The sequence below is a fragment of the Vombatus ursinus genome, unplaced genomic scaffold (genome assembly GCF_900497805.2).
Source record: "Vombatus ursinus unplaced genomic scaffold, bare-nosed wombat genome assembly UNPS02000580.1, whole genome shotgun sequence".
NCBI classification, from domain to species: domain Eukaryota; kingdom Metazoa; phylum Chordata; class Mammalia; order Diprotodontia; family Vombatidae; genus Vombatus; species Vombatus ursinus.
In genome coordinates, this window is record NW_020940358.1 from 2,102,405 (window position 1) to 2,126,407 (window position 24,003).

General features: G+C 38.2%; 1 protein-coding gene across 5 annotated transcripts in view; it reads left to right on the forward strand.

Annotated features, from left to right (window-relative positions):
• PNPLA7 (patatin like phospholipase domain containing 7) overlaps positions 1-24,003 on the forward strand; it is a 184,947-nt gene that overhangs the window by 23,221 nt on the left and 137,723 nt on the right. For all 5 annotated transcript variants that reach the window (XM_027849420.1, XM_027849427.1, XM_027849422.1 and 2 more), the window contains exons 12-15: positions 4,296-4,431; positions 5,981-6,124; positions 11,838-11,929; positions 12,305-12,451. In XM_027849420.1, coding sequence (XP_027705221.1) covers positions 4,296-4,431; positions 5,981-6,124; positions 11,838-11,929; positions 12,305-12,451 — 519 coding nt within the window. The remainder of the gene's footprint in view (positions 1-4,295; positions 4,432-5,980; positions 6,125-11,837; positions 11,930-12,304; positions 12,452-24,003) is intronic.

Here is a 24,003-nt window from a genome sequence, read left to right on the forward strand (position 1 = left end):
TCTTGCACCAGATCCCACTCCCCAGAACAATAATCTAATTACTTCTAAGCCTTGGAAATTTAATATTTTTTTTCTGGTCTTGTTAAACACATCTAAGCAAGCCCTGACCTGGGAAAATTATAAATTATGCTTATGTTTGTTCTTTGAATCCTAAGGCTAATTATTAGTTTTCCAAAACTCCTTTTGATTACTTGAGAGCTTAAATTCTCTTGTATTTCTTGAAATCTGTCATATTTTAAAAAAACAATAGCTAGTCTTTACATAATGTTTTAAGTTTTGCAAAATGCTTAAATCAATACCTACCATCAATTGGGGAATGGCTAGACAAACTGGATGCAGTAATGTAATAGGATTTTACTCTACTGTAAGAAATTAATATGGAGGATTGAGAGAAGCCTCTTTTTCTCTTTTAAGTTGTCAGTGTTTTCCTCCTCTTTTAATCCTTGTACCATAACTGGAAAGGATAAAATATCAATCATTCTTGCACGATCCATTGACTGATGCCTCTTCAAAGTGACTTTCATGTTAACATTGTTTGGTTTAATGATATTTATATATTATCACCTGCCATTTCACCCTAAAATGGATCCCTGTGCCTCCACTGTTGTTTCTTATCTCTCATAATAAAGTTGCTGATAATGACAAGTGTAAATGACTGGTATCCTTAGTTGGTAGAGTTGTAGATAAGTAAGATTAAAGTATTTAGGGCCTTAGGTTGGCTTAACAATGGCAATCAGATTTTTTTTGCTTTGCTTTTATTTTGTAAAAATATATTAATACATTTTGTTTTGACACAGTAGATTATTTTTTTTTAAAAAAAGATGCTTTTTTTGGGAAAACTTTGCAATCATTTCCTGATCTACTCTCTCTAGCAGCAAAGAAAATGTTAAGTAAAATCAAAAAAAGCAACTATACCTGACTCCCAATGCAACATTCTGTGCCTGAATTCTCCCTCCGTTCACCAGGCAGAAGACTTTGTATGTTTTTTCCTTTGTTCTCCAGAATCAGGATTGTTACTGCAATTAATCAGAGTTGAACTTCTTTTTAGCATAGTTTTTATTTACATTATTGTAGTCACCATACACACACACACACACACGCACACACACACACACATATATATAGCTCCTTGGTTCTTTTTTCTTTGTTCTGTTTCATTTAATCAGATCTTTCTGTGTTTGTCTGAATTCCTCATGTTTGTGTTTTGTTTTTTTTTACAGTGTGATAATATCTCATTTCTTTAATATACCATAATTTGTTTAGCCCTTCCCAGCCATTTGGATTTCACTTTGTTTTTATTTTTTTGCCACCACAAAAAGTTTTGTTTTGAATATTTTGGTATTTATGGGACCTTCCTTCTTGTGTATCTTAACTCTTTTGGATCTGCTTTGTTCATTCTGTAACTTCATACAAGTCTTTGCATGTTTCTGTGAATTCTCTGTATTCATCCTTCTCTGCAGTACTTCATTTATGCTAATATACCACAGTTTGTTCAGTAGTTCAATCATTGAGCCTGTTTTTTTCTCCAGCTTTTTTGTTATCACAAATAATGCTGCTTTCAGTGTTTTTGTACATATGGGTCTTTTCTGACTGTTAGCAACACCTTCAGGATTTAATTCTAGTAGTAGGTTCTCTAGGTTAAAAGTAATGAACAATTTAAAAAACTTTTTCGCATAATTCCAAATTGTTTTTTAAAATAGTTGAATAATTTTATAGCTCTACAAGTAGTAGATTAGGGTGCCTATCTTCCCACAGATACCCAGTTTTTTAAAAAAATTGTTTATTGAGTGCTAATTTGATGCATATATAAGGTGAGTCAATATTTTTAATACATTGTATTTTTATTTTTTTTAATTAAAAAATATTTTAACATTCTTTTTTTGTTTTGAATTTTAAATTCTCTCCCTCTCTCCAGCCCTTACTCCCACCTATTGAGAAGGCAAGCAATGTGACACCTATTATACATGTGAAGTCATGTAAAACATATTACCGTTTTAGCCATGTTGCAAAAAACTTAAAAAGCAAGAAAGTGAAAATTATAAAATAAAGAAAAAATAAAGAAAACGAAAACAATTGTGCTTTAATCTCATCAGTTCTCTCTGTGGAGGAAGACAGCATTTTTCATCATAAATCCTTTGGAATTGGCATGGATCATCATATTGAACAGAGTAGTTAAGTTTTTCACAGTTATTTATTGTTACTGTGTACACTGTGCTCCTGGTTCAGCTTAATTCACTTTGCACCAATTCATATAAGTTTTCCCAGGTTTTTCTGAAACCATCCCATTTGTCATTTCTTATAGCACAGTAGTGTTCCATCACAATCACAAGTTGAACACAACTTGTTCAGCCATTCCCCAATCTGACAGGTAATTTTTTCCATGCTTTCCTAATTTGCTTATGATATCACCCTTTAGGTCTGAATTATATAACCATTTTGTCCTTATCTTGATATGTGGTATGAGGTGTTGGTCTATGCCTAGTTTCTACCAGATTGCTTTCTAATTTTCCCTGTATTGTTTGTTGAATAGTGAATTCTTGCCCTATAAGTTTGGATCTTTGAGTTTATCCAACACTAGATTACTTTGGGGAAGCTAGGTGGCACAGTGGATAAATTGTTAGCCCTGGAGTCAGGAAGACCTGAGTTTAAATCTGGCCGTAGATACTTACTAGCTATGTGACCCTGGGCAAGTCACTTAACCTTGTTAACCTCAGTTCCTCATTTGTTACATGACCTGGAGAAGGAAATGGCAAATCACTCCAGGATCTTTGCCAAGATAACCCAAAATGGGTCACAGAGAGTTGAACATGACTGAAACAACTAAAAAAAAAAAGATTATTATTGTCTTTTACTTCTATATATTATATTCCTAATCTATTCCATTGATCAGCCACTTTGTTTCTTATCCAATACCAGATTATTTTGATTATTACTGCTTTGTAATATAGTTTGAAATCTGTTACTGCTAGGCTATCTTCCTTTATTAAAAAAAAATTTTTTTTTAACGGATTCCCATTATATTCTTGACCTTTTGTTCTTCCAGATGAATTTTTTTTTTAGCTCTATAAAATAATTCTTTGGTAGTTTTATTGTTATGGCACTGAATAAGTAAATTAATTTAGGTTGAATTATCATTTTTATTATATTGTTTCAGCCTACCTATTGGTTCAGCAATTAATATTTCTCTAGTTTTTTATATCTCTTTTTATTCGTATGAAAAGTGTTTTTGTAATTGTGTTCATATAGTTCCTGTGTGTGTCTTGGCAGGTAAACTATCAAATATTTTATACTATTTGTAGTTATTTTGAATGTAATTTCTCTTTCTATCTCTTCCTCCTGGGTTTTGTTGATAAGAAATGGAAATGCTAATGATTTATTTAGGCACTTTGTTGTCTTCTGAGTTTGTGTCTTGAGTTTCCCTGTCACCATACTACCTTTAATGGTCAAGTTCCTTTTTGTTTGCTCATTTTTCCAGTATATTTCTTGACTTTGAACTTTAAGTTAGAGTTGGGCTCTGCTCATACCTGCTAGGGAGTAGAGCAGGAGTCACCATCCCAAGTTTCAGGCTTTTATGCCTTGATGTTTTCCAAGCTAATTGTAAGGGTCTATAAGTTCTCAGTGCTTCTAAGGTGGTGTGATCTGGGGGAGAGGTGTGGTCACTGCTCGTCAGGTCTGTGTTCTGTTCCTCACCCAGGAAGAGCCCCTACTCTCTTGTGACTACACACACTACTGCTTCCCTCTACCCTGAAACTCAGTAATGGGCAATGGAGTTGCCAAATGGCACCCGGTCCTGCACTCAGTGCTCTCACAACGGTCCCCTGTAATCTCTTTCTGACCAGGTGTCTAGAAACCAGGGCAGTGAGAGCTCCCAGTACTGCTGATGCTGCCCCTGTTACTGTTGTCCCTGCTGCTGTTAGCCTCCATCCCAATACCACAGACTTCTCCTTCTGACCTCCTAATTGTCCAGGTCTGGAAAAATACCTCACCTCAACCTTTTGTTGGTTATATTGCTCCAGAATTCAATTCAATGTGTTATTTTAAAGTTGTTTTAAGGGGAATATTGGGAAAGTTCAACTAAAATGCTCCCTCTATCCACCATCTTGGCTCTGATTCCAATGTATTTCTTAGTTAGTAGTTGATACATTTTGAAAATCTCATCACTTCATTACCAAAATGCTATAGTTTTAAGTTTTCCTCATGTAGCTCCTGCTTTTGGGCTCTTCTTTTCTGAGAGACAGCAGTAGCTTTCTTCTTTGATCAATACTTTTCATTTGCTTTCTTATTTTTTTCCCCAGGAAAGTCAGGCTATCCCTTTGGTGTCTTTGGCCAGTGTAACAGCCAACAAAATTAAGAGGCAGATGTCCTGTCCAGCATCAAAAGAAGAACATCGAGGAGAGAAGGTCGAAAAGTCCCACGAAGGCTCAGAAGCAGGTGATGATCTCGATAGAGGCTGATTGGCCAATGGACACAGGCAGCAGGGCCCTTAGTGCCTTTGTAGGACAGCATGGGGTAGTAGGAAGCACACTCAGTGGGAATTAGAAGACTTGGGTTCAAGTCCTAGGTCTTCCACTTACATGTAGATTATGTCTCTTAACCTATCTGAGTCTCTTTCCTACATAGAATGCAGAGAATTCTGCTCTGATTTCTTCAGAGAAAGCTGTTGTGTGAATCAGATAAGATAATATGTGTGCAAGTATTTTATAAGGGAAAAATGCTATATAAATGTAAATACTTCTGTTGTTACCCTCCTCTTCATCATTACCTGTTAATAAATCATTTATCCTTAATATCTTCTGAAGCTAGGAATATCTACCTATCCTAAAGTTTTGCCCCTTTCATGAACTTTTCTTCCTTTGCTGTCTCTATTTTCATTTCTTCCTTACAACTGCACTCACCAATATTCTCTTCATGTTGTTCTCCCTGTGTCTTTTCCTTAAATAATATAAATGTCAGGCACACTAGAACTTATGAAGAAGGTAAAGGTTTAGTGCATAGAGGACACCCTGGCTTTAAGTTGGCATCAGTTCAGAAGGTATTATTTCTAGAAGCTTCCTGATTATCAGAATGGTTTTGTCCTGACAATATATTTTTGTAATATAATTGACCAGTAAGACTTTACCTGTTACCAGTTAAGACCAGGTTGATCTGAACTATAAAAAATATCATAATAGTAATTGCTGTGGAATGAGGATCACAGTAAACCATGTCTATAGCAGAAAGAAGAAATAATCAAGACCTTAAGGTTTTTTCATAGCAAAAAAATAAAAGAGGTAACAGAGTCCCACTTAACCATATAAAGGAATTTGGGCAACTAGGAAGAAGGCTGTTATTTTCTTTGAAATTAGGGAAAGGAAGATACAGACTATCTTTATGTACTGAGCAGTAGAGATCATAGGATTTAGAGCTTGAAAATACTTTAGAGAGCATCAATTTGATTCTTTAATTTTACAGATGGGTAAACTGAGACCCAGAGATGTTAAATGACTTGCCCACTGTCATATAGTTATTAAGTAGCTGGTCTGGATTTTGCATTTTGGGGTTTTGACTCCAAATCTAGTGCTTCTTCCACTACACAAAGCTGTGTTTCCATATGCCAAGATTGGTAGGCTGTCGTAGGTGTGCCATTATATTGGTGCAGAGAGAATGGTGCCTGAGAGAATGGCCTCCTGAATGGACTTGACAGTTCAGCCCTATTAGGCAGATGTGGGTTTTGTTTTGTTTGGGGCTCTGCAGAGTTCAAGGAACAGAGGTCTGGGAGGCTTTGATTGTAGCACTGTGAGGATATAGTAGGTTCCAGATGACTGCCACATCTGGAGAGATTTGCCCCAAGTCTTTAGTATAATTTGAAAAGGCAGAAGAGTATCCTGAATATTTTGCATCATTTGAAGGAATGGGATTAGGACACATCTTAGAATGCAAGAGAAAGGAATTCAGTGGGATTCTTAGTGGCCTTGGCTTATGTTCTGTTTTCACCTGACAGATCATATGAAGGGAAGCCAGGTAGAGAATTGTGCGCTTCTTGTGAAGCGGAGCTTCTCCAGCCCACTGCCTTCAATGCATGGAGAGAGTTTTGATGAACTAGGAAAATTCCAGGGGATTGGACCTGACACACTGACACCTCAAGGTAAAAGAGAATTCAGGGAGTCCCTGGTGCTGTTTGGCAGATTTAGATCATCTCTTTGTTCTTTTTTTAGTGCAGATTGGGGAGAAGGTCCAAGGGGCTCCTTTGAAGGGTGGGCTCTGATTCTTTGACAGATAATAGAGTGCAGAAAAACTACTTTTTTTTGACAAAGTACTCTCTTTTCTTGTTGTTTTGGTGGTAGCCTGGGGAAGTAGGAATTGATTATTTTTTTACAAATTGGGAAACTGAGGACCTTGAGCAAATAGACTTCTAGTCAGTGACCAGACTTGAAACTGAACTTGGAACTCTGTTGTCTCCAGTCTTTTGCCATGTCCAAAGAGATGTTACAAATGAGCAAATGTCTTGTCTCCCTCAACATAAGATTTAATTTAATATTTATTTTTTCTTATTATTTCCTGCAGCCTCCATTATCTAGTCAATACTATTATATTTGAGAAGAGGAAGATGTCTGATAGCATTCTATCAATGTATGATATGCATATCAACATATCCTTCTCTTTTTTCTCCAACCCAATCATTCTTTGACATCTCATCCTTCTTTTTCCATCTTCCTTGTCACCAGTCTATTTCAAGCCATTATCACCTCATATCTAGGCAGTTTGCAGTAGTCTCCTAGCCTATCTCCCTGCCTTTAGTCTCTCTTCATTATATCTATTTTGCACATACTGTCAGATTAATCTTCTTAAAGCACAGGACTGATTGTGTCACATACATCACTCTGTTCCCCACCCCAGCCTCTGTTCCCTGCTTGAAATTTTTCAGTGACACTCCATTACCTACAGGATAAAGTCCAAACTCCTTACCTTAGTAGTTAAAGTCCATCAGAATCTAGGTCCAACCTACTTTTCTTTTTTCTTTTTTGATTTTTTTCAAATATTTGATTTTTTTCCAATTAGATGTAAAAATTTTTAGCGTTCATTTTTTATAACTTTAAATTCCAAATTTTCTTCCTTCCTTCCCTTCTGTTATTGAGAAACAAGCAATTTGATATAGATTATATATGTGTAGCCATGAAAAACATATATCCACATTAGTTGTGTTGTGAACGAATACACAGACAAGGGGGCAGTTAGGTGGCACAGTAGATAGAGCACCGGCCCTGGAGTCAGGAAGACCTGAGTTCAAATTTGACCTCAGTCACATAACACTTACTAGCTGCGTGACCCTGGGCAAGTCACTTAACCCTATTGCCTAGCCCACCCAAAAAAATACACAGATTAAAAAAAAAAACAAGAAAAATAAAAAAAGTTTTAAAAAAATATGCTATGATCTGCATTCAGGCTCCATCAATTCTTTCTCTGAAGGTAGATAGCATTTTTTACAGTGAATGCTTTGGAATTGTCTTAGATCACTGTATTGCTGAGAATAGTGAAGTCATTCACAGTTGATCATTGTACAATATTGCTGTTACTGTGTATGATACTCTCCTGGTTCTGCTCACTTTACTTTGTATCAGTTCGTGTAAGTCTTTCCAGGCTTTTCTGAAAGCATCCTGCCCATCATTTCTTATAGCACAATACTATTCCATTGCAATCATATACTACAACTTGCTCAGGCATTTCCCAGTTAATGGGCATCCCCTCAATTTCCAAATCTTTACCACCACAAAAAGAGCTGCAATAAATATTCTTGTACATATAGGTCCTTTTCCTTTTTTTTTTTAATCTCTTTAGGATATAGACCTAGTAGTGCTATTGCAGAGTCAAAGGGTATGCACAGTTTTAATACCTTTTAAGCATAATTCCATATTGCTCTCCAGAACATTTGGATCAATTCTGAACTTCACCAATGGTGCATACTATCCCAATTTTCCCACATCACCTCCGACATTTGTCATTTTCCTTTACTGTCATATTAGCCAATCTGATAGGGGTGATGTGGTACCTCAGAGTTGTTTTAATTTGCATTTCTCTAATCAATAGTGATTTAGAACAGTTTTTCATATGACTAGATATGATATAACTTTGATTTCTTCTTCTGAAAACTGCCTATTCATACCATTTGACCATTTATTAATTGGGAGAATAATGTGTCTTTTTATTAATTTGGTTTAGTTCCCTATATGTTTGCAAAATGAAACCTTTATCAGAGGAACTTGCTGTAAATTTTCCCCCCAGCATTCTGCTTTCCTTCTAATCTTGGCTGCATTTGTTTTGTTTGTGCAAACCCTTTTTAATTTAATGTAATGAAATTTATCCATTTTATATCCTGTAATTTTGTCTATCTCGTTTGGTCATAAATTCTCTTATTCATAGATCTGAGAGGTAAACTTTTCCATGCTCCTCCAATTTGCATATGATATCACTCTTTATATCTAAATTTTGTACGTATTTTGACCTTCTCTTGTTATACAGAGTGAAATGTTGGTCTACACCTAGCCTCTGCCAAACTGCTTTCTAGTTTTCCCAGCAATTTTTGTCAAACAGTGAGTTTTTGTCCCAAAAGCGTGGACCTTTGGGTTTATCAAACAGATAACTATGGTCATTTACTACTATGTATTATGTACCTAATTTATTCCTCTGATCCATCACTCTGTTTCTTAGCCAGTACCAGATTTTTCTGATAATTACTACTTTGAATTACAGTTTGAGATCTGATATGGCTGAGCCACTTTTCTTTGCATTTTTTTCATTAAATTCCCTTGACATTCTTGACCTTTTGTTCTTCTAGATGAATTTTGTTATTATTTTTTTTCCAGCTCTATAAAATAAATTTTTGGTAGTTTGGTATGGCCCTGAATAAGTAAATAAATAATTTAAGTAGAATTGTCATTTGTATCATATTTAGCACAGCCTACTCATGGGCAGTTGATGCTTTTCTAGTTGATTAGATCTGACTTTATTTGTGTGAAAAGTATTTTCTAGTTCCTAGTTTTATCTTAGCAGGTAGACTCTCTAGTATTTTATATTGTCTACAGTTATTTTAAATGGAATTTTTCTTCCTGTCTCTTGCTGCTGGACTTTGTTGGTAAAATACAGAAATGCTGATAGTTTATATGGGTTTATTTTATATCCTGCAATTTTACTAAAGTTGTTAATTATTTCAATTAGTTTTTTAGTTGATTCTCTACAATTCTCCAAGTATACCGTCACATTGTCTGCAAAGCGATAGTTTTGTCTCTTTATTACCTGTTCTTATTTTTTCAATTTCTTTTTCTCCTTCTCTTATTGCTATAGCTAGCATTTTTAGTACAAATATTGACTAATAATGGTGATAATGGACATCCTTGCTTCACTCCCGATCTTAATGGGAATACTCCTAGCTTATCTCCATTACAGATAATGCTTGGTGTTAATTTTAGATAGAGACTACTTATCATTTTAAGGAATTCTCTATTTATTCCTGTGCTCACTAATGTTTTTAAGGAATGAGTGCCATGTTTTGTTAAAAGCTTTTTCTGCATCTATTGAGATAATCATATGATTTCTGTTGGTTTTGTTATTGATATGATCAGTTATACTGATAATTTTCCTAATATTGAGCCAGCCTTGCATTTCTGGTATATGTCTCACTTGGTCATTTAGTGTGTGATCTTTGTGATACATCACTGTAATCTCCTTGCTAGTATTTTATTTAAAAATTTTGCATCAGTGTTCATTATGGCAATTGGCCAATAGTTTTCTTTCTTTATTTGCCATTTGGCCTATTTTGTTTTCTTAAGGTGTTATTTTTTTCTTCAGTGTTTTTTTTTACCTCCTTTACCAAGCTATTGACTCTTTTTTTCATTATTTTCTTGCACCACTCTCTTTTCTTTTCCCAATTCTTCCTCCAGTTCTCTGATTTTTAATATCTTTTTTGTGCTCTTCCAGGGCCTGAGACCAATTCACATTTTTCCTTGAGGTTTTGCATGTAGCTGCTGTGATTTCTTTGTCATCTTCTGAGTTTGTGTTTTGATCTTCCCTGTCACTGTATTAACTTTCTGTGTTCAGGTTCTTTTTTTGGTGTTTGCTCATTTTCCTAGCTTGTCTCTTGACTTTCAACTGTATGTTGAAGTTGGGCTTTTCTCCTGGAATGGAGCAGGCACTTGTCCCAAGCTTCAGGTTTTTTGTGCTGCTGTTTTCAGAGCTAACTCTGAGGGTCTGTAAGCTCTCAGCTCTTTCAAGGTAGTATTCCATAAGGAGAAGTGTGGTCAGTGCTCTCCTGGCCTGCGCTCTGGTCTGTGAGTGACCACAAGCACCCTTCTCTGTCCTGGAACTCTGAAGGGTCACTGCTCCTGCTAGCACTCCTTCTTGCCCTGGGACTGCAACCCAGAGGCATGTATGAGCAATGTAACATATTTTGCTCCCAGTGCCAGCAAAGGGTCCCCTGTAATCTCCTTTTGATCAGTTGTCTGATCTCCTTACCAGCTGAGAGCTCCTGAAACAGTGGCTGCAAATTCAGTCTAGGCCTGGCCTGCACTAGTGCAGCCTGGGCTGGACTTCCCTCCCCTGTCACTGCAGTGAGACAGACTTTCCTGCCAGACTTCCAAATTGTCTTGGGCTGGAAAATTGTTTCACCCCATCCTTTTGTTGGTTCTGCCACTGCAGAATCCATTTTGAGGTGTTAATTTAATGTTGTTTGGAGGTAAATTTGGGAGAGCTCAGGTGAATCCCTGTTTTTACTCTGGCTTACCCCCTCCCTCACTTTTCTCGACTTACTTTCCTTTCTATTGCTCAGCTATTTTGCAGCCTGTGCTTTAACCAGGCTGATTTCTTAATTTTTCCTTGAATATACCTTGTTCATTTCTATTTTCGTTCCTTAGCTTAGGCAGTTTTCTTTGCCAGTAATGCCTTTTCCTCTTCTTGGGTCAAATTCTCTTCATCCTTCAAATATCATCTCAAGACCCACCTCCATAAAACTTTTCTCTGATTACTCTAGTTCATGGTGATCTCTGCCTTCTTTGAAATCTTAGAATACTTATCTGTAATATTTATTAGACATTTCTCACATACTGCTTTGTATTACTTAACTTCTTATGAGTACGTGTCTTGTTTCTGAAAGTAGTTTGTAAGCAACTTGAGGGCAGGAACCAAGTCTTACATTACTCTGTGTCTTCCATGGTGTGAACCCAGCACAATGCCTTGTTCAGAGTAGGTGTCAGTTTCTATGTACCATAAGCAGTGAGAGGACAGAAACTGTGTCTTTGAATTTTTACTTCCTCTACAGCTCCTAATACTTTGCTGGGCATGCCGTAGGTATTAGTAAGTGTATATTGTTAGCTCAGCAGGATCAAAGCGCATGTCCTCTCTAATCTTATATAAGGCAGCATGCCCTGGCTCAAATCTAGAAACAGTGTAGGTGACTGTTAAAGTGGCTGTTGGTCAGTTATTAATGATGCACAAGAGTAGTATGAGGCATGGTGGGATAGTGGAGAGAAAGCTAACCTCAAGCAGGTTAACTTACTTGGGTGTAAGTACCAACTCTGATACATTCTTACTTTGTGACCCTGGACAAGTCACTTAATCTGTCAGTGCCCCAGATAACCCAGATAACCCTCTAAAACTTTAAGATGCAAAGCAGGTGCTGATCTACATTGGTAAAGGGAGTTTCACAGGTCCAGTCCAAAAAAAGTAAAAAAGAGTGTTGGCAGAGTGACTTTGAGTTACCTCTAACTGTGCAGCCAGCTCTTTGAGACACTGATGGGAAAGCATAGGAAGCAGGATTCCTGCCTACTGTTCCTGGTGCTTATTCTGAGTCTTTCCCCTTCTATTTCTAGGCTGTTCCACTGACACTAAATCAGACCTCGGGATGGTATATGACAGGGCCAGACTTAGTCTTTCGGATGAACCTTCCGAGATCGCCAGTAAGGTAGTTTCCTCTGAATGGTATTTGAGACCCCCTGAATTAGCCACAGGTTTTGACCCTGTTTTTTGTTTTGTAGCTTTGAGGGGTGGGGTGGGAATGGAGGAAGGAGGGATAGATTGAGGAAAAGACAAGTAGAGAAGTGAGGGAATGGAGGAGGAAAATGGGTTCTCTTACGTGGCATCAACCCATTCCGTCATCTGCAGACTGGGGATCTCAGTATCCTGAGACCTGACACTGAGACATTAGTCCAGAATCATCTTATGGTGATGACACTGGTACCTGATGATTCTCTCTGCCAGTGCGCATCTTTGGTAATCCTCTTCGAATCTCATCTCTGAGCTTTCTCTGCTGACATTGAATGTCTGTGCTCTTCTGAAGGGAAGGAAATCAGTAACATTGGCAGAGATCCCCTCTGCCGTAATCCATTACACGGAAGACAGCACTGAGGAAGCTTTCACTCACCAGAGGACAGATGCCATCTTCAAAGCAGCCAAGAAGGACCTTATCACCCTGATGAAACTGGATGTAAGTGAACTCCCCCAGGGAAGTGATTCCATCTGTCTGGAGTTTCCTAGGCCTTTCTCTGCTCTGCTTGGGTGAAGGGAACTCTCAGGTGACATGTTTACCAGTGTCTGTGTAGAAGGAAGCACCCACTTCTTGTGGCTTCTGTTGATTTTTTTCCTCAGTCTTGTCCTGAGTCAAGATGCTGTTTCCCAAGGCTCTGTGCTTACCATGCTTTGATCTCCTTAGGGCTAGTGCCATGCTTGATGGCAGCAATAACCTCAAGCACAGGGAAAGGTTTTATTTGTGCATGTGCATTCACATGCATACACACGCACACACACGTATGCACAGTGGAGCCTCAATCACTTTGGCTATTTGGCTGCTTTGCCTTGGAATTGATTTCTTGGTCTCTTTCAACTTCCAGTACTAGCATTCAGATTCTGCCACTAGGAAATAAATTCTCTGTTGTGTTTGTAGCGAACTCAGATGACGTTCACTCTTAAAGGGGCCTGTAAGTGGTAGAATAAATCTTTGTTTCTTAATAATTTTCCAAGATGACTCTTGGGTGCAAGGCCCAAGGTGGTTACTTTGGGTTCCTGAACATTTCAATGTCCTCTTGAGACATTCATTATACCTAATCTGAAAGCAGGAAATCATTCAAGATACAGTACCATAGAATCGTAGATCTAGAGGTGGAAGGACCTTCAGAGGCCATCTAGTCCTATTTCTCATTTTATAGATAAGTAAACTGAGACCCGGGGAAATTAAGTGATTTGCCCAAGGTCATACAGAGTTGGGATTTGATCTGAAGTCCTCTGACTCCAGGGCCAGTGCCATACTCCTGCTGCCTTCCAAGTATTGAGAGCAAATTCTGGCTTAATCCTCTACAGCCTTGCACTATTGAAAACTGAGGACAAGAGGACAGTAGGTCCTTAACCAAAGATACCTCCTTTTCATTCTCTGTCAGTCAACTTTCAAAGCACTGGTTGTGAACTTACTCGGGCAACTTTTGCACTTATGTGACCCTTCGCTCATGCTAGCAGGAGTTTTACAAGGAAAGATTTACAAGAAAGTTTTACAAGGAAAGCTCAACTTAGTATTTCATGAGAGGGGATGTTTATTCACCTGTGTGACTGTTTACCTACCACTTGACATAATAAGAACCAAGCCCTGTAAGCGGCTTGAAATGACACAAAATAAGCCTGGCTATGGTACTATTGTGGTGGTACCATACTCAAAGAAAAACATTCCAACTTTACTACTATGGTGGTGCTTTTTCCTAGGGTAGAATCTGTCTCTTTAGTTTTGTTTTGTTTTTTAACTTGGTTCCAAAGATGATTTTGGTATGGGAAGGGGAAAAGAAAACCATCTCTGATGTATTTTACACACTATGGCTCTTGTCTTAGAAAACTCAGCTTCACTTAGAAAATTGACCTTTAAAATGTCTGAGTTTTAGCTTTAGCTCTTTATAATGGCTGGAAGATAAGATTTTTATCCAAAGGTAAAGTACTAATAAAGTCAACCATGATAACTGTTCATTGTTCTATGCACATCAGTGAGAAAAAATGTTCTTTTGATTTTATCCCTTGACTAGTGATTTGTTTCTTAAAGGCTAGTATTTCTCATTTGTAGGATCATTTACATTTGTTTGAGAATCACATTTCTGGAAAAATTAATCAGAATTCTAGAATTGTAGGACCAGATTTATTAGGTGATGCGTACTTTGAAGCTGTCATATTATCTGAGGGCATCAGAGGTCCTCTTTTTTGGCTGTTTATATCTAGTAGACTTTTATTTTGGCATTTAACAACTAATTGGTCAAAATCACAGAAAACTGGCTTGATTCAGGACCCAAGGGGAGCTATTTCTTAGACATCATCTCCAGTGGCTCTCATGTGCCCTATGAGAAATAGTGGCAAAGCAAGTCATGGGGCATGATCATGGTCATCCTAGAAGGCAGAATATGAAGAATTTTTTGAAATTAATTTTTTTCAAATATGAAGCATTTGCTTTTTCTCCTTTTTATTTTCTACACTGGGTAAAAAAGAAAATCAACCCCCTTGTAACACATAAGCATAGTTAAGAAAACCAAGCTATGAGGAATTGACAGAATGTGGTTTTAAATGTTGAGGTTTTAAGTGTTGGTGATGTCAAGGGTATTTATTGCAAGTATGTGGACTCCTGGTTTCTGACACTTGAGAAAGATGAGTGTTATTTCCTTCAAGTAATTATATCGTTAAAGTATTCTGCTCATAGATTCTCTAATACTTGAACAACAGATTGGTGGTGACTGTAGTCGCTTCTTTCTATTTGCAGTGTGCTCACAGACTGACTTAGTTTTCACAAGGTTTACTTATTACCCTGCTTCATCCCAGCCAGCCAGATCCTCTTCTGAATATAGACCAAAAAAAGAAGGCCTTCTCTAGACTGTGTTAGGTTTGAAGAGGGTAGTTGCTAGCTTAGTCTCCTGACTTTTCCCAAAAGTAGGTTCTTCCTGCTGAGCTGCTCTACCCTCAGGGGAAATCCGTGGATCGATGTCAGAATTGTACTTGTTCAAAAGATGGTGGCATCTTTTAGATCTGTTGACCAAGATCAATGGGCAAGGTTAAGATTAGAAGATGGTGGTAAGGTATTATGTTTCACAACTCAGGGCTTGATTGATTTGAGACGTAGTAGAAGGCAGTAGATTAGAAGTAGATTAGCAGTAAAAATGCCTAATTATCTTTCAAAATGAAGTCACCTACGACTTTAGGTCTGTACAGACTTCCCATCAGCATCAAGAAATTAAGTATGATTTTAAAAGTGCAAATCCAGGATCCTGTGCTCCAGCAGAAATTGTTCTAAATTGCTTTATATAGTCTTTGAAAGTACAAAGTACATTGGGATCCTCCCAATTCAATTAGCATATTCTGTATTCTGGCCTCTCTTCTAGCAGGATGCTTGAACTTTTGCTTCCTTTTGGCTATGAGGTAGAAAGAGCTGAGCCTGCTCCCTGATCCCAGATTCATCTTCAGGGTCGAATATAGAAGAGCCTTTGGACAGGTGTCTATTTCTTCATGGGTGGGGCTAGATAGATGATTAAGTTTGAGTACTCTTGTCACAACTTCTGAAATATCTTTCCCCTCTAATCATCCGCTCTTCCAGACTTTCCTATCAGGGGAACTACCATCCTCCCACTCACCATGACTCCCAAATTAGGTATCATCCCCAACTCCTTACTTTCTTTCACTCCCCATAGCCTATCAGTTGCCAAGTCCTGTTACTTCTACCGTCACATTATGTCTCGTATATATCTCCTTCTCTCCTCTGACGCTTCTACCACCCTGGTACAGGCCCTTAGCCTCACCACCTGGATTTTTTAAGTAGCCTGCTGACTGGTCTCCCTGCCACAAGTCTGTCTCTACTCCAGTCCATCCTCCACTGAGCAGTAAAAGTGATCTTCCTAAATTACAAATCTTTGCTGTGTCACTCCCCTACTCAATAAACTTCAGCTGTCTTTCACCTCCAGGCACAAATATAAAATCTTTTATTTGGCATTCAAAGCCATGGCCCCCTTTCCAGTCTTCTTATACCCTAGGCCCTCCCCCCAAATAATCTATAATCCTGTGACACTAACCTCCTGGCTATTTTTCCAATAAGATACTCTGTCTCCAGACTCTGGACATTTTTATTGGCTTTCTACTATGTCTTCAGTGCTCCCCTTCCTCCACTCCAATTACTGACCTCCCCAGCTTCCTTTAAATCTCAACTAAAGTTATACCTTCTAGAAGTGTTTTAAATCACTTTTGATTAGGGAAATTAAAATTAAAACAAATCTGAGGTACCACCTCAAACCTATCAGATTGCCTGATATGACAAAAAATGAAAATAATAAATGTTGGAGAGGATATGAGAAAATTGGGTCACTAACGCACTGTTGGTGGAGTTGTGAACTGATGCAACCATTCTGGAAAACAATTTGGAACTATGCCCAAAGGGCAACCAAACTGTGCATACCCTTTGATCCAGCAATACCACTACTATGTCTGTATCACAAAGAGATCGTTAAAGAAGGGGAAAAGACCTACATATGCAAAAATATTTATAGCATTCCTTTTTAATAATTAATTAATTAATTTTTAGTTTTCAACATTCACTTCCATAAGATTTTGAGTTTGAATTTTTCCCCCCATCCTCTCCTCCCCCCTTCCCAAGATGGCATGCAATCTGATATAGGCTCTACTTATACATTCATATTAAACATATTTTCACATTAGTCATGATGTAAAGAAGATGTAAAAAAGACTTAGAACTAATGGGAAGAACCACGAGAAAGAAGAAACAAAACAAAACAAAAGTAGAGCAAATAGTATGCTTCTATCTGCATCAATCTCCAAAGTTCCAGATGCAGATAGCATTTTGCATTGTGAGTGTTTTTGAATTCTCTTAGATCTTTGCATTGCTGAGAAGAGCTAAGCTAACAAGGTATAGTATCCCTTTTCATGGTGGTAAAATATTAGAAATTGAAGGAATGCCCATCAATTGGGGAATGACTGAACAAGGTGTGGTATATGCATGTAATGGATACTATTGTGCAATAAGAAGTGATGAATAGGCAGATTTCAGAAAAAGACTTGTTTGAACTGATGCAAAGTGAAATGAGCAGAAAAGGCACACAGTATCAGCAACATTGTGTGATGATCAACTATGAATGACTCAGCTCTTCTCAACAACACAATGATCCAAGATGAGTACAAAGGACTCACAAAGGAAAATGCTATCCATGTCCAGATAAAGAACTGATGGACTCTGAATGCAGATTGAAGCATGTTTTTTCACTTTATTCTTTTTCGTGTTTTTTTTTCCTTTTGATCTGTTTCTTTTTTCACAATTGTGACTAATACAGAAATATGTTTTACATGATAGCACATGTATAACCTATATAAAATTGCCTACCATTTTCAGAAGAGGAAAGGGGAGGGAGAAAAATTCGGAACTCAAAATCTTGTAAAAATGAATACTAAAAATTGTCTTGATGTGTAATTGGGGGAAAATGCTATTTAAAAAAAATAAAATTCCACCTTCTACAGAAAGCCTCCCCTAATGCCCCTTAATTGTAGTGCCTTTCTTCTGTTTATTATTTCCTATTTATCCTGTATATAGCTTATTTGTGCATAGTTGTTTCTATGTTGGCTTCCTCAACATAGACTGTGGCCTCCTTGAGAGCAAGAACTACTGTCTTTTACTTTTCTTTGTATCCCCAGTGCTTAGCACAATGCCTGGCACATAGTCTGCGGACTGATTGACTGAATAGGGAGAATTAGAAATAGAACCTATGACAAATAAATGTGATACATGAATCAAAAACCATTTTAATGGTTCATATAGGTGGATGGGTGGGGAGAGAATGATTAGTAGTCACTGTGAAGATATTTGGGCACTGGAGAGGGGAACAAAGAAGAAGATAAAAGAAGTTATCAGTCAATCTATAAGCATTTATTTATTAAGCATCTACTATATGCCAGACACTGTGCTAAACATTTTATGAATATCTCATTTGATCCTCACAATAAACCTTCGAGGTAGATGTTGTTATTGTCTCCATTTTACAGTTGAGGCAACTGAGACAACAAGTTAAGTGACTTGCCCAGGGTCACGCAGGTAGTAAGTGTCTGAGGTCACATTTGAACTCGGTTCTTCTTGACTCTATGTCCAGCACTCTATACAGTTCCTCCTCTCAAGAGGAGGAACCTAAGTCTAATGGGGAAACAATATGAAAAACAACTACATATGAATATGTAGATGCAGGATACATTAGAGATAATGGAGTGAAGGCACGGGGCAGAGGTGAGGGGGGATTAGGAAAGGTTTCTCATAGAGGATGAAGTTTTAGCTGGGATTTGAAGGAAGCCTGAGCAGCTTGGAGATAGAGATGAGGAGGGAGAGGGTTCCAGGCATGGTAAACAGCCAATGAGAATGCTTAGCATCTGGAGATACAAGGAATAGGAAGGAAACCAGTGTTATTGGATCTAAAATACATGTGGGAGTGTAAGGTATAAGAATCCTAGAAAGGTAGGAAGGGACCAGGCTGTGAAAGGCTTTGAATGTGAAACAGAGTATTTTATGTTTGATCCTGGAGGTGATAGGGAGCCACTGGAGCCAGTGTTTGATATAGTGGGCATGTCATGGTCAAATCTGTGCTTTAGGAAGATTCATTTGACTTCTTAGTGGAGAATGAACTGGAGTAGAAAGAGACTGGTGGTAGGGAGACCAACCAGAAGGCTATTGCAAAATCCAGGCATACGATGGTAAGAGCTCACAGCAAGGTGGTGGCAGTTATCAGAAGAGAGAAGGGGGCATGAAGAGCTATTACAAAGGTAAAATCACTAAGCCTTGGCAACAGATTGGATGTGTGGGAAGAGAAGAGTTGATGATAACACCTAGGTTGGGACCCTGAGTGACTGGGAAGATGGTGGTATAAAGATGATGGTGGAAGAGAATAATGGGGAAATTTGGAAGGAGAGAAGATTTTTTGGGAAAGGATAATGCTTTCAGTTTTGGACATGTTGAGTGTAAGATACCCATGGTTCATAGTTTGAAATGTCTAATAGGCAGTTAGATGCAAGTCTGGAGTTTAGGAGAGGGTAGAGGTAGAAAAGTAGATTTGAGAATCATTAGCTTAATTGAAACAGTGGAAGGTGTTTAAGTCACCAAGTAAAATGGTATAGAGGAAGAAGAGAAGAGAGCCTAGGACAGAGTCTAGGGAGACACCTCTAATATGACCTGGATGAAGAGCCAGACATTGTGAGGACGTAAAGTTTTCCTCATCCCTGGAATGGAGAGACAGTATGTTGTGGTAGAGCAAGTCCTTGACTTAAGATTGGAAGATCTGATACTTGACTATAGTGCTATGGGCAGGTTGTTTGACCTCTGTGGGCCTCAGTTTGTCAGTTGATCAGTCAGTGAACAAGGATTTATTTTTTTTTATTAATTTATTTTGATTTATCAACAATCACTTCCATATGCTTTTGAGTTTAAAATTTTTCTCCCATTTCCTCCCCACCACCCTCCCCAAGATAGCGCACAATCTGATATAGGCTATACATATACATTCCTATTAAACATATTTTCACATTAGTGATGTTGTAAGTAAGAATTAGAACCAATAGGAGGAACCACCAGAAAGAGGAAACAAAACTCAACAGAAGAAAAAAAAATAGCAAACAGTATGCCTCGATTTGCATTCAAACTCCATAGTTCTTATTTTGGATGTGGATAGCATTTTCCATCACAAGGCTTTTAGAGATGTCTTAGATCCTTGTATTGCTGGGAAGGGTTAAGTTTATCAATATTAGTCATTGCACAACGTGGCTGTTATTGTGTACAACTGAACAAGGATTTATTAAGTGCCTTATGTGCCAGACACTAGAGATACTAAGAACAAACAGTCCCTGCTCTCAAGGAGCTCATAGCCTAATGGGGCAGACAACATGCAAACAATTATATACAAATAATCTACATAGGAGATACATTAGAGATGATCGCAGAATGAAGGCACTAAGATTTAGAAAGATGTGGAGGGTCGTCTTACATAAATTTCCTTATCTGTAGGGTGGGGATAATGATACTTGGAATTCCTCAGCGTAAAGGTTCTTGCAAAAAGTACTTTGTAGTCCTAACACTTTGCATACATTATCTCATTTGATCCTTATAACAGCCTTGTGAAGTAGATGCTACAAATATTATTTCCTCCATTTTACGTATGAAGCTCAGAGAGGTTAAATAACTTGCCCATGCCTAAACAACTAATAATTCTCAGAGTCAGTATTTGAACCCAGGTCTCTTCTCATTCCAAGTTTCAGTCCTCTTTCTACTTTACCAGACTGACAGTATGGTAGAGCAGATAGTGAAACAACCAAGTCCTCTGTCTTCTGCCTCATTTCACAGGAAGAACTTGCCAAGAACATGGATGTGTGAGTTGGCAGATTATTGTGTTCTTACTCCCATCAAAGATCCTTGCATGGAAATTATACCCTAACAATTTGTAAACTCCTTTATGGTTGGTAGACCTGGTCCTACGAGTTAGCTTCTGGAGTAGTTTCACAAGTAATCAACTTCAAACCCAATTGAACATTAACCCTTAGACCTGGCAGACTAACAGAGAGACTAACATGTAGCTAATCTGCTTGCATTTTGGGATTACCGCTCTCCTGGGGTGGGATGTGTGCAGAAAAGAGCACTTAAAGCTGTCAGTGCAGCTCTTACATTGGAACCTTGAGGTGAAACTATAAGAAAATATAAATCAAGAACTTCTGGGACATAATATTTGTTTTCAGTGTGGCAAAGCTGTCAGTTCTAGGGAACTACAGCAGTGGACAGACTAATCAACCATCCAGCATTTGGGAACAGAGAGATACTTTTTACAAAAATTTCTTGCTAATTTAGAATTTGAATCAGTGATAGTGATTATAGCTGTAATTAAAGAACCATTTTCTCATGTATTTAGTGTGGAAAGGATTGTATGATATGAAGTATCATTTTCACCTCCACCTGTATACAGAACCATCTGTTATCAGTATCCTTTTACATACAAAGCCTAGTGGGTATACACTTTTGTTTTTAATGAAGGGTGTGAAAACAGAAGCCAGTGTCTGAGGATGTGGGCAAGTAGAGATTGATCTTCCTTTTATTTTCTGTTTTGGAGGTGTAGGGGGGAAAATAAGACTACTTGCCCAGCTGTCAGAAATATTACAATGCTTTTGTTGGCAAGGCCAAGAGAACTCCTTAATTGAAATTGACTTTATCAACACCATTGAGTAGGGGTGTTGTTGTGTAATATCTGTGGTTTGATGGAGCATCCTCTGAAAAGTATTGATTTCCACTTCTCACTATTGTTTCTCCAATATGTGACATCCCAGAGACTGGCTTCAAAGACTGAGTCAAATTCCAAGGATTCCAGCCAGAGCCTTTGAGCTTTTCTAAGACCCAGTCAGTTTTGGGAGTAAGACTTGAATTGAAAGACAATGGGGGGACAGCTAGGTGGCACAGTAGATAGAGCTACTACAGCCTTGAAGTCAGGAGAACCTGAGTTCAAATCCAACCTCAGACACTTGACACTAGCTGTGTGACCCTGGGCAAGTCACTTAACCCGGATTGCCTCACCAAAAAGCAAAAAAAAATAAATAAATAAAATAAAATAAATCATTTATGGTCAGACTAATTTTTTTAGGTGAATTTTATAGATTAATAGTTTTTAAGCAAATCCATGAAAAAGACTAATGGAGATTACTCATTTGTCAACATTGCTTTCTTGGTTTGACTTTTGTAATAAGATGTGTTAACATCCTTTTCATACTCTAAGTAAGTGATGAGAGAGCAAAGAAAACAGGGCAGCTGTGCTTAGGCTCAGCAGAGATTGCTGTGGTTTCATTTTATGTGTCTTCTCTCTTAACAGTGCAATGGCCAGTGCCATAAAGAGGTCAAAGGGCAGCTATCCTGGGACATGTGGCTTTAGAGTAAGGCAGACTATTCAGATTGGGGATGGCTTTCCCACTCCAAAAAATATTGGGAATGAGGAATAGCAGGGGATTAAGCATCCCCTATTCCTTTCCAAGTTCATCAGGATGCTACTAATTGAATTATGTTTTTGAGAGTGGATCACCTTTATAGGGTAATAAGGTTCTAGCACCCTGGCTCAACCCAGTTCTAGCTGTTTTGAAAAGCTGAGCTTAAATCTGCAGAGGCATCAGAAAAAAAGAATGCTTAGGCAAAGGTTTACTCCGAGTATTGTGAGTCTCTGGGGTATATTCCTGATGGCATTTGCACTGTGACTTTATTCATCATTTGAATACTGTAGGGATCTTGTGGAAGAAAAACATGGTACCTCTGAGGCTAGATAGTGGGGAAAATGGTATTGTGCTGCTGCTCAGGAAACTGGATTATAGCTGGGTGAGTAAGTATTGTGGTTGTGGGAGCTAAAATGATTCACAGGAAATCAGTAGCAAACCTGAGCATGGACCACAACTGTCATAACCCTAAACTTGAGCTCTACTTTGTAGACAAACTACTTCCTCAACTTTACCCACCAAGGACTTCCTTGGTATCTGATCAAGTTCAGTGGGTTGCATCTGCTCATGCTCTGTGTTCCAGTTTTCTGCTTTACTACCAGTCAAACCTTCTGTGTCCACACACTTGCCTCATACCTTCTCTTTTCTCTTTCTCCATTACAAATCATTGCTAGCCTCAGCAACCTTTACTTCTAGAATATTCATGCTAATACTGTAAATTCTTCTGCTTTGTTCCAGGCCCCCTTTGTAGATAGCAAGTTTGAGCCCTATGAACTCCCATATGGGACAGTGTGTAACTCTGTCCTCTGTCTCCCCCTGGCCCCTCTCTCATGTTGGGAAGCTTCCATCCATGATAACTTCAATTTTCTTTAATTTAGCAAATATCTTTCAAGTATCTCTTGGGGTACATTTTCCTATCCACTATGTGCTAAGTATTTGGGGGTCGAGGAGGATGACACAGTACCCATAAGACATGATCTCCATCCTCAGGATGCTGACAATTTCACTGGTGACACAACATTGACACAGAAAAATACAAATATAAAACATAAAGAATTATAAGATAGTAGTATAAGCTATATATGACACATGAACAAAAAGCAAAGGTATAGCCCATGAGTGTAGGGGAATTTCACTTAGATGATGTTTCTTGGAAAGCATTAAGTATTGATCCAGATCTTAAAGAAAGTGACAGACATGGCAAGAAAGAGGCAGCTCATTCCAAGAAGAGAAAATAATATATGTCAAAGCACAGAGACAGAAGTCAGTGAGAGATATATGGGGGAATAATAAGAAGCCTGGTAAGAATGGAAGGCCTCTGTTCAGAAATCTGGAGAGGTGATATTGTTTATGTCAGTGGTGACTCATTGATGGAAGGAAGGTATTGATGTCAGGCTGAATCAAGCAGTATTTCCAGTCAAACATACAGAAGTACCTATTTAGAGTAATAGTTCCAAATGAGACATATTCTTACTCTCAATATTAATACAACAATTGCTGATGCCACTTAAGGGTAGGTGAAGTGACGTTTTTGAGCAAACCAAAGCTGATGTGTGTCTAGAGAGGTTAAATGAGTAGAGACACAAGTCTCTCAGACTTTGGGGTTCCTGCTCACTCTGACTACTCAAAACTGTCCATTATAACTGCCAGAATCTATCAGAAGGGGTTGCTGACTTCTTAGGAAATAGATGGCTGAAGGAGGCAGTACAACAAAGTCTTTTTATTTTCTTTTTTGCTAGGCAGTGGGGTTAAGTGACTTGCCCAGAGTCATATGGCTAGTGAGTGTCATGTGTCTGAGGCCAGATTTGAACTTAGGTCCTCCTGACTCCAGGGCCGGTGTTCTATCCACTCCACTACCCAGCTGCCTCAGTACAACCAAGTCTTAAGAATTTTTGAGTCTAGCAGTAGTATCTTTTTTTTTCATGTACTAGTCTTGGGACTTTGTTCTGCTATACTGGTGCCTTGAGCTTTCACCTTGGAAATGTTTAGCCTGGAGAAGAGAACACTTAGGGTGAACGTAAATTCAGT